At 37.3% G+C, this 12,144-nt stretch overlaps 1 protein-coding gene across 1 annotated transcript in view; it reads right to left on the minus strand.

Moving 5' to 3' along the window:
- Positions 1-12,144, minus strand: part of CUBN (cubilin) — a 306,316-nt gene that overhangs the window by 23,171 nt on the left and 271,001 nt on the right. The window contains exon 60 of the mRNA XM_066384573.1: positions 8,635-8,843. Within this exon, the coding sequence (XP_066240670.1) occupies positions 8,635-8,843 (209 nt within the window). The remainder of the gene's footprint in view (positions 1-8,634; positions 8,844-12,144) is intronic.

Consider the following 12,144-nt stretch of genomic DNA (forward strand, 5'->3'; position numbering starts at 1 on the left):
CTGATCTACTTTTCTATGTTGTTCATATTTATTATTTTGTTATTCTGTGTAATAATTTATGTGCTTACATGTCATTCCCCTTACTCTACAGCACCTTGAGAGAAACTACATTTTTAACTTTTCTAGTGCAGGGGACAATGCCAGCACATAATGATGCCACATGACTCCGGAATGATGTGATGTTTTTAACAGCATCCACTCAGTGAAATATGTAATTCATTATGCATCTTAATAACTTTCCAAATCAACCCTTTAAAAAAATAGTGATACAATTACAATGAATAATGAAATTGGCAAGTTTTCACTTGTATATCTACCTACAGAATTGAAATAAGTTAGCTTTTCTAAAAAGTGATTTGATATAATATCTAAAAAGCAATCTAAGAGGAATCAAATGTCCCATTTATCACAGAGAATCTCTTTAATAAAGATGCCTCCAGGCTTCACATGCCAAGGACTGTTCTTTGATCTACCCATTTAGTGTAGGCTATAAAAGTTCCCAAGTGAGGAAAATGTTTTTCCAAGAAAGGAAAGAAGAGTCCATCTGAAAAAAATTTCTTTTTCAATAAAAAATTGTATCTTGAAGTTAGAAAATAACTTGTTGCCAATAGTGCTATTTTTGTCCTAAAATTACTAGTTGTTTTAATGACATCATCAAATCACAGTCTCCTACATAGAAACAGATCTTGAGAATAAATCCTATCTGTCTTCCTAGCAGGACCAAATGCAAAACACTCTATATGAGTGTTTTATATCAGATTTAAAGTAATGTCTATGCAAATCAATTGTTTTTAATATTTTGAAAAAAGGAGATTGTGCAGCCTCATGCTCATCTGTAATTTTACAAAGAGAAAAACAACGAAATAAATCTGTTAACAAATTATATGTCAGGCACAGTGCTATATACTCTAGTATACAGGATCTTTATCCTCAAAACAGCCTTGTAAAGCAGGTATGATAATGTGACTTTTTAATTTGTTTTTTAATAGATACAGTGATAAGAATCAGGAAGACACAAAATTTGTCGGGTGGCAAACCTGGGTTTGAGTCCATCCTATTTGTCTCCAACACTTAGTACCTTTCTGTAAAATCAGGTTACTCTTGAACTCTTGACCAATAGCTTCATGGCTGCTCCCAGCCATTCTGCTCTCAGTTTAGAAAGAAAGAATTCAACCTGCACTGACATTTCATGTTATCTCTAGTGTTTCATGAACTCCCTCTGATCCTGCTTCTTTGTTTAAATGGCTGTCATCCAATCTAGTGAATTTTTCCTTCATCTTATCTTTTCCTGGCCTCTAATTTACAATCTAAAAGTACTGACCACTTATCCTTGGTAAAAGACTCTCCTCGTGACTTCAGCGATACTACACTATTCTTGGTGGCTATTTTTTGTTTGTTTTTTCTTTTTTCCATAGCTTGTGTTTTTGGCCCATTGATCTCCGGCTGCCTCACTGTGAACCTTTTCTAAAATTGAGTGGGACCTTGGCTTTCTAGCTCCAGGCAGTCTCCCTAAAAGAAAGCCCCATTCCACCTGGTTTCAGAAGTGCTCTTTTGCTGTGTCCTCTCTGGTCTGTTTGCTTCCTGGAGCTCTATTCCATTCTCTACCACAGGCAATGCCTGCCATTGGCCTGCCCTGCTATGATCCAACCCAAACCAGTCCCTTACGAAAGCATGGTCTCTTCCTAACAGCACTGGCATTCTTCCACTCTCGCAGGCTTGGTGCTTGTCACAGTGAAAAGATGAAACAGTCTATCAGTGTTCAGGTGGGTATTCCACTCATGACTTTTCCTTCCCGTTTTAAAGAGAACAATTTCTGTAAAATTCAACATGATTCAAAAGTTTCTCTTGCACCAGGCTTGTCATCTCTACCACCTCCGCACCCTCCTGATGCAACAGTAACCTCTTCTTGGGACCCTGAATCCAGACTGCCTGTGACAATTCACCCTGAGTCCTGATTCCACATTAGACTTCTTAATTCTGCTCTCAACATATCACTTAGTGGAAAACCTTCAATAACTTTATTTTTAACTACATAAAATCTAAATTCATTGGTTTGATATTGAAGATACTTTGTATCTATTCCTCCCCTTACACAATCTTGTTTCTTGCTACTCTTTAGGACTATGCTGATCTAATAAAGCCATTTTTATTTCAAGAACATATATTCCAATTTCTATGCCTTCTTTAATGTTCACTTTGCCTAGAATGCCTTCTCTCCTGACTTGAATAAGTTTTCCTTCATTCTAAGAAATCTTTCTTGTTCACACCAGACTCTCATGAACATTCCTTCCTCTTAAACTTGCACATTGCTTCAGTCCTGTATCCAATGCATGAGTTAGCACTTAAATATTGACTACCCTGATTTCATATTATTGATTTGCTGTGCTATCCCTTCATTTGGTAATCAGTTTTAATCTCATGATCAAAAACATCGCCATGCTCATTCTTTTTCTGAATGTAGTAATACTGGTTGACACTACTTAGAACTTTTCATTTAGATTCATATAGCCTGAGAGATACAATAATTTAATATTGAAGAGCCATTATACACTAAGAAGTCTTTAGATTCATTTTTCATGAGAACTTAGAACTAAGATATTTTTGACATCTGAAATTAATATAATAAGTGAATATATTAACTTTAAAAATAGGTATATTGCCCTGGCCGGTTGGCTCAGCGGTAGAGCGTCGGCCTAGCGTGCGGAGGACCTGGGTTCGATTCCCGGCCAGGGCACATAGGAGAAGCGCCCATTTGCTTCTCCACCCCTCCGCCGCGCTTTCCTCTCTGTCTCTCTCTTCCCCTCCCGCAGCCGAGGCTCCATTGGAGCAAAGATGGCCCGGGCGCTGGGCATGGCTCTGTGGCCTCTGCCTCAGGCGCTAGAGTGGCTCTGGTCACAATATGGTGACGCCCAGGATGGGCAGAGCATCGCCCCCTGGGGGGCAGAGCACCGCCCCTGGTGGGCGTGCCGGGTGGATCCCGGTCGGGCGCATGCGGGAGTCTGTCTGACTGTCTCTCCCTGTTTCCAGCTTCAGAAAAATGAAAAAAAAAAATAGGTATATTAAGGGGTGATTATTTATATGAAGGATTTGCCAAAGATCCTTTGAGTGTCTCTTTCTATACAAGTTTATTCCACAGATCATCTCCTAATGAGGCATGGATAAACAACAACACTTAGAGCTAATGTTAGAAACAACACAGGGAGATAGTGGAGTAATGGTGGTGTGAGAGATACTCTTGATCTCTCTCCCCGAAATTTCAACAAATTGAACAGCTATAATGCAGTGAAGAAACCCCAGCTGGGCCTGCAGGTGCACCTGAAAAATCCACGCACTGAATGGACTAAAGGTGGAACAGGGTGAAAAGGAGTGCGGAAGATAAAATGCACTCATGGTTGGCTCCGAAAAGAAGCCTGGAGTGACTGGGGTTTTTTCCCTCTCTTCCAGGATCCTGAAAATGAAGATAGACCAGAGTGACTGAGTTTTGTCTGCCAGGCACTGTTGAAAGGAGAAGACTAGAGTGACTGGGCTTCCTTTTGCCAGGAGGAGCAGAGAGATTTAGGGGCAGAAGGGGGAGATACTAAACCAAAGCGGCATCAGAACAAGAGGTCATGGCCAGTGTTCCCACAATCAACCCGCAGCCCATACTTGGTACAGAGACAGAAAAAAACAAAGTGTGGCCCCCTAGCTTCCCAGATCCCACATCCCTCACCTCAAGGTTACAGAGAGTGGCAGAGACAGACTCCATAGTTAACTCTCCAGGGCCTCTCTGTCCCCTGAAGAACAGAGGTGCTGTGTGTCTGGTTCCTTGGTCTGTTGAGACGTGGGGAGGAATGCCGGAAGTGTTGAATTTACTATTGCTAAAGCCATAAAGCCCTTAAAATGCACCCCACCCACCAACACGACTGCAACCCCAGCTACATCATTACAACAACAATATCCCAGCAGAGGACAATTCAGGAATTTCACAGAGCTAAAATTTATCATACAGGAATGTCTACTGGAAGAAAACGGGACCCCTCTCAAACTAAAATATTTTTTCCTTTTTTCCCTTTTTTTCTCTTTTTATCCTTTGACTATTATTTTCTTTATTTTTTATATTGTTTATTCTTATTTGGGGGTGTTTTGTTTGTTTTGATTATATTTTTTGGTTTTCACTCTTAATTTTTATGGTTTTTCTTTTTTACTTGTCATTTTAAACATGTTTTTGGTATTTTCTCAATTTTTATTTTTCATTTTTAAAGTTGTTTTTTGATAAAGTTCTTAATACTGCCACACTCAAGTGCTATCAAGAAAGAAGAAATTGAATACCATAGCTATACAAGGTAGAGATGTAGTTCAGAAAGAATAATAAAAATTTCCAGAAAACAATCTTAATCACATGGAAACCTTGGAGTTAAACAATAGAGAACTCAAAGTTGAAGTTTGAAAATATTCAGTGATATGTGGGAAACACCAATAGGCAACTTAGTAAGCTCAGAAAACAAAATGACTATCTCATCAAGGAGATTGAAACTTTAAAAACAGAGATGAAGAACTCAATACATGAATGAAAAATTGAGGTAGCAAGTTTAGCTAATAGAATAGGCCAGAGAGAGGAAAGAATCAGTGACATCAAAGACAGGCAGCTACAGAGAGAGAAGAGAGAGACTCATGAATTTAAAAAAAAGAGAGAGAGTTCTACAAGAATTGTCTCACTGTATCAGAAAGAGCAATATAGAAATAATGGGTATATCAGAAGAAGAAGAGAGGGAGAAGGGAATGGAGAGCCTATTCAAAGAAATAATTGATGAGAACTTCCCAAGCCATTAGAAAGAGTTAGAGCTTCAAATCTTAAGAAGCAAACAATACTGAGTTACCTCAACCAAAACAGACCTTCTCCAAGGCACATAGAAATAAAACTGTCAAAAGTCAATGACAAAAAAAGCATCCTCAAGGCAGCTAGGGAAAAGAGGAATGTAACATATAAAGGATGGCCCATTAGGTTATCACCAGACATCTCATCAGAAACTCTACAAGCCAGAAGAGAGTGGACCCAAACACTCAAAAGTACTGAAAGAGAGGAATTCCCAGCCAAGAATATTATATCGATCAAAGTTATCTTTCAAATATGAAAAAGAAATGAAAACTTTTTCAGACATACAGAAGCTGAGGAAATTTATCACCAGAAAATGCCCACTGCAGGAAATACTCAAGGGAGTTATTTGACCAGATACAAAGAACAAAACAAATAAAAACTACAAGTAAAAGCTCCAACAAGGTCACAATAAAAACAAGGATAATATGTTACAAAAATAACACAAAAGGGGAGATGATCAAGATTACCAGTAGTAAAGAAGGATGGAATGCAGAAGCAACCATTAGACAAAGGACTCTTGAACATATGACAATTTTTCTCTTAATAACTTAATGGTAACCACCCATGAAAAAGTCACTACTGAAACACACAGCTTAAAAAAAAGAAGAAACAGAGGAAAGAATATGGAATACCACCAAAAAAAACAACAACTGACAGACACAAAAGAGAACTAAAGGAGACAAAGAGCTACCAGAAAACAAACATAAAATGGCTATAGGAAATCCTCAAGCATCTATAATTACCCTAAATGTAAATGGACTGAATTCACCAATAAAGAGGCACAAAGTTGCAGATTAAATCAAAAAGAAAAACCTACCATATACTGCCTTCAAGAGGAGCATCTAAGCTGCAAGGACAAAAGTAGACTCAAAGTCAAAGGTTGGAAAACATTTCTCTAAGCAAATCATACCCAAAGAAAAGCAAGTGTAGCCATTTTTATATCTGACAAAGCTGACTTCAAGACAACAAAGGTACTAAGAGACAAAGATGGACATTTCATAGTGATAAAGACATAACACTTCTTAATATATATGTACCAAACCAGTGAGCACCAAAATATATGACATCTAATAACTGATCTAAAAATAGAAGCAGACAGAAACACAGTCATACTTAGAGATTTCAACATACCATTGATGGATTTAGATAGATCATCCAAACAGAAAATCAATAAAGAAATAGTCTTAAATGTCACACTAGATTAAATGGACATAATAGACATTTATAGGACATTTCACCCCAGAACATCAGATTACATATTATTTCCACTGAAAAACTATTAAAAACAATAAACCAATACAGTGAAGTCACAGGATACAAAATCAATGTACAAAAGTCTATTGCTTTCCTATATGCCAATGATGAAACTTCAGAAAGTGAATTTAGAAAAACATTTTTTTTACAATTGCAACAACATAATAAAGTACATAGGAATAAACTTAACAAAGGATGTGAAGGACCTATATACTGAAAACTATAAAGCATTATTGAAAGAAATTGAAAAAGACATAATAAAATGGAAAAATATTCCATGTTCATGGATGGAAGAATTAACACAGTTAAAATGGCCATATTACCCAAAGCAATATACAAATTTAATACAATTCCCATCAAAATCCCAATGTCGCTTTTTAAAGAAATAGAACAAAAAAATCACCAGGTTTGTAGAGATCCACAAAAGACCCTAATAGCTAAGGAAGTCCTGAGAAAAAAGAAGGGAACCGAAGTTGTTCCACTACCTTTCAAATTATACTACAGAGCCTGACCGGGTGGTGGCACAGTGGATGGAGCATCGGACTGGGATGCAGGGTACCCGGGTTCGAGACCCCGAGGTTGCCAGCTTGAGCTCATCTGGTTTGAGCAGGAGCCCACCAGCTTGAACCCAAGGTCGCTGGCTCCAGCAAGAGGTTACTCGGTCTGCTGAAGGCCCGTGGTCAAGGCCCATATGAGAAAGCAATTAATGAACAACTAAGGTGTTGCAACGCGCAATGAAAAACTAATGATTGATGCTTCTCATCTCTCTCCGTTCCTGTCTGTCTGTCTCTGTCTATCCCTCTCTCTGACTCACTCTCTGTCTCTGTAAAAAATAAATAAATAAATTATACTACAGAGCCATGGTAATCAAAACAACATAGTATTGGCAGAAAAACAGACATGCAGACCAATGGAACAGAATTGAGAGTCCAGAAATAAAATCACATATATATGGATAAATAATCTGACAAAGGAGCCAAAAACACATAAGAGAGAAAAGAAAGCTTCTACAATAAATAGTGCTGAGAAAATTGGAAAGCCACATGTAAAAAAATGAAAGTTGACTACAGTTTGTCTCCCTGCACAAAAATTAATTCAAAATGGATTAAAGACCTAAAACTAAAAACTGAAATAATAAATTACACAGAAAAAAACACAGGTACTAAACTATCCACTTTGGCCATAGAAACAATTTATGAATTTGACCCCAAAGGTAAGGGAAGTAAAGGCAAAATGAATGAATGGGACTATATCAAACTAAAAAGCTTCTGCATGGCAAAAGAAACTGATAAAACAAACAGCCAACCAAATGGGAGATAATATTTTCAAACAACAGCTCTGATAATATTTTCTGATAATATTTTCAAACAACAGCTCTGGAGTTAATATCCAAAATATATAAAGAACTCACAAAGTTCAGCAACAAACAAGCAAGCAATCCAATTAAAAAATGGGGAAAGGACCACACAGACACTTCTCCCAAAAAGATATACAAATGGCCAACAGGTATATGAAAAGATGCTCATCTTCACTAGCTATTTGAGAAATGCAAATCAAAAGTACAATGAGATATTACCTCACACCTGTTAGATTGGATATTATCAACATGACAGGTAATAACAAGTGTTGGAGAGGCTGTGGAGAAAAAGGAACCCTCATTCACTGCTGGTGGGAATGTAAGTTAGTACAACCATTGTGGAAGAAAGTATGGTGATTCCTCAAAAAATTAAGAATAGAGAATTATCATGTGATCCAGCAATCTCTCTACTGGGTATCTACCTGAAAAACTTGAAAACATTGGTACACATAGACACATGCAACCCCATGTTCATCACAGCATAATTCACTGTGACAAAGACACAGAAACAACAAAAGTGTCCCTCAATAGAGGATTGGATACAGAAGATGAGGTACATATATACAATGGAATACTACTCAGCCAGAAGAAATGATGATATACGGCCATTTTTGACAACATGGATGGACCTTGAGAACATTATACTGAGTGAAATAAGTAAATCAGGAAAAGCTAAGAACTATATGATTTCATACATACATGGGATATAAAACTGAGACCTATGAACATTGATAAAAGTGAAATATGGTAGTTATCAGGAGAGGAGGATGTGGGGGAGGTTGTGGGGGGAAGGGAGTAAAAAGGGACAAATATAAGGTGACAGAAAATGATTTGACTTTGGGTGATGGGTAAATAACATGAACTACAGTTCAAATACTCTATAAATGTTTAGGTGAAACCTATGTACTCTTATCAATCAATGTCACCCAGTTAAATTTAATTTTCTAAAAAACAAAGAAAAAAAGAACAACACCAACTTTGAGTCATCCATATTAAAAATTAATTTGATATGAAGATAGAGCATCTATAATATTATACATTATATTATTGAAGAGGTCATTTTAAAAATTAGTGGTACAATTTTCAAAATTCTTGTATGGAGTAAAGTGGAATATAGCATATGAACAGCTGGGTTAGAATACTCTGCTAAGATATATAAGAGCCTTACCTTTACGTAATCATAAATGCATCTTTGCAAAGCGGATGCTGACTCCAGAGCAAATGTATTGAAGGTGAGTTTAATTTGTTTGTTTACAGGTGCAGTTATGAACCATATGCAGTTTAAATTCTTGTCATATCTTCCATTTGAATCGGAATCAGGAGAGACAAAGGTGTGATTTGAGCCTGTCAGATAGCCACCACATCCTTGTTGAGGCCCTGTGTTAAAACAAAGACATCACTAAGCAGACCAAAGGTAACGGATTATCTCCAATTCTACATGGTGGTCTTTAAAACTCATGTGGTTTATTTATATCTTTATTTTAAAAATATTTTATTTATTGATTTTAGCGAGAAGAGAGAAAGAGAGAGAAAGGTAAGTGGTGGTGAAAGGAATGGGAGGCATCACCTCGTAGCTGCTTCTCAGATGTGCCTTGACTGACCAAGTTCGGGGTTTTGAACCAGCAAGCTCAACATTCCGGGTCAACACTCTATCCACTGAGCCACTCATGCTGTTATTTTTTCTGACACTTTTGTAAACACTATCAGGTTGTTCACTGAGCTTCAGTGGCTTATGCAGGTGTTGTTGCTACCTGCCTTAACTTCACTACCTATTTCCTCTGCACTCCTCTCACCCCCCCAGTCCCTTTCTTCTCATTCCCATGTAGTCACTTAGGAAAGCAGGGAGCCAGATTTGGTTCTATGTCCATTTTTAGACCTGATGATGTGATGCATCAAAGCTTTTTCTAGCATTGAATCCAATTTTATAGAAAAGAGTGTTTTGTATATATACTAAAACTGGGAAAATGTGAAACTGTTTCACTTTTACATTCTGTTTTTATGGACACAATACAATTGAAAACAGGATTCGTGAAGAATTTACCCAACATGCCAAAGAAATAAACTCCCAACAAACCATTTATTTATATAATCTGTTAAAGAGAGGCTGAGAGGCATTGAACACTACAGCACACTCTATATTATACCACACTCTGTTTTCTAAAAAAGATAGGAAAGCTAACAAAGAAGACTTTTATTGAAAAACAAATCTACTTTGAAATTCAGAATAAAAAGAGCGATAAAAAATACCCTAGAGATGATTAAATGGTCTACCATGAAATAAAATATGAAAAATCCTCAGAACATTGGGTTTAGTTTCATCCACTCCATAGCCTGAGCCAAGACCTTAGAAATGATGTAAGGACATTAAGGGAAGAGAAACTGGACAATTTCAAAAGCAAAGAGTGAAAATGAATTAAGCTCAAAACAGCCTTAAGAGGACTAGGGATTAAATAGGTGCTCCGAGCAATGTCCACAAAGTTACATTCTTCGCATATAGATCATTACTACTTTCAAAGTTAAATTTCACTGACATTGGCTTTCACCTATTTTTCTCATTCTATTTATTTATTTATTTTTTAATAAATTTTTATTAATGTTAATGGGATGACATTAATAATTCAGGGTACATATATTCAAAGAAAACATGTCTAGGTTATCTTGTCATTAAATTATGTTGCATACCCCTCGCCCAGAGTCAGATTGTCCTCCATCACCCTCTATCTAGTTTTCTCTGTGCCCCTCCCCCTCCCCCTAACTCTCTCCCTCCCTCCCTCCTGCGTCCTCCCTCCCCCCACCCCTGGTAACCACCACTCTCTTGTCCATGTCTCTTAGTCTCGTTTTTATGTTCCACCAATGTATGGAATCATGTAGTTCTTGTTTTTTTCTGATTTACTTACATAAGAAATGATGACATCAGATCAGTTACAGCAAAATGGTGGGATCTTGATAACATTATACGGAGTGAAATAAGTAAATCTCATTCTATTTATTTAGCTGTGAACAACAGTTGAAAGGTTACTTTCTACATGAGGGGGCGCTAAGCCTTTGGACTTGGAGCTTGGCAGAAAATATGCACAATAGCAGCCCTCTCTAGTTGTAAAGGGTATCCATGTGCAGTGTTTTTCAGGATAGATGCATTATTTAGCAGGTGAGACTGCCTTGTCCATAGCTTCTAAGTCAGGTCAAACTGTAGATTATTTGCACAGACATTTCCTGAAGCTGAAATGCTTCCAAAGCTCCAGCATCTATTTCCATATATGGTATCAAGGACAAAATTATTCTGCAACTAAAGCAATGAACAGTGCTACACCATATAACTCTATTAATTCTTCTCATATTGAACAGGCTTGCAAACTAAAAAATTAATTGAGGTTTGCATAGCTTTTAGTTCGGTATCAGTTGATTGTTACTTAAATAAACCACTTAAGCTTATTGGCATGCATAACACAATGACTAAGGGTATTCATGAATTGATAAATTTATTTATTCAATAAATATTTAATATATTTAATTTTCAAGGAAATATATTAAGTATTGAGGTGGGAAGAAGATGAATAGTAGTCGCACAGCAATGATAAGACAGATAAATAATGAGAGTACAATTTAGAAACTGATGGGTATTCAAAAAGAGGCAGGAAAGTCTTGTGAGTTTTACAAGAAGAAGGAAATATTTTTCAGGCTATAAGGATCTAAAATGTTCAAGGAAGAGATGACATTTGATCTGGATCTTGAAGGATAAACAGGACAAGACCATGTGGAGAGGGGGTTGGTACTAGCTATTCTGGGACAGCAGAACCTCAAGAAATTATGTTATATATGTAGGCAAGCATAATCCTGTTTGTGAAAACAACAGAGACCATGAAGACAGTACAATAGAGTACAACAGAGAATAATGAGAAGATTGGAAAACAGGATGTGCTGTTCTATAGGGGACCTCAAATGTCCGAGTATAGGATTTGACCTTTAGGCTTTATTCTGTGGACAGTAGGGTCCACTTGAAAGCTTTTTGATCAGATCCAGGAAAATGGTACTGCTTGGTTTTATTCTATTAATACATCCTCTCAGGAAACTAACTGCTATTTTTAAAAATTCAAGCTATATTTTTATCACTATTTGTTTGTTAATTATTACTAATAGGTTAATAAGGACAGAATGATAACTGAATCTGGGCACAGTAAGTGCCATTAAACACACTTATATTACCATACTACATTGACCACTACTATTACTGTTAATATCATGAGACAAAACACCCTTCCTCCAGGGAAACCCAGAGCAAGAATCCATAAACTGTTGGCATGTTTAGGCATAGACTGAGTGGTAAATCAGAAGATTCTTAATTCTCCAGTGCCTCTCTTGGCAGTGTCCTAGAATGGATAGAGGATAATTTTTCTGTTGACTTGATGCCAGGCTTGGCCATATGACTTGCTTTAGACGTTGGGATATCAGTGGTCATGAAGTGGAAAGAGGCTTTAAATGGGCATGTGTTTTTTGCTTGGCCTTTTGTACTTTTCTGATTCACCCAGAGCTTGTGCCCCGGGTAGCTGCTGGTGAAAGAGAAAGTGGACGTGGAACACATCTGAACCTTGCCTGGAGTCCAGGGCCAAGCACAGTTAACCTGCAGCCTGGAACAGAGGCAGGCAAACCAGACTGTAGACCTGTGAGTGATAAACATAAG

The sequence above is a fragment of the Saccopteryx leptura genome, chromosome 5, assembly GCF_036850995.1.
Source record: "Saccopteryx leptura isolate mSacLep1 chromosome 5, mSacLep1_pri_phased_curated, whole genome shotgun sequence".
In the NCBI taxonomy this organism is placed as follows: domain Eukaryota; kingdom Metazoa; phylum Chordata; class Mammalia; order Chiroptera; family Emballonuridae; genus Saccopteryx; species Saccopteryx leptura.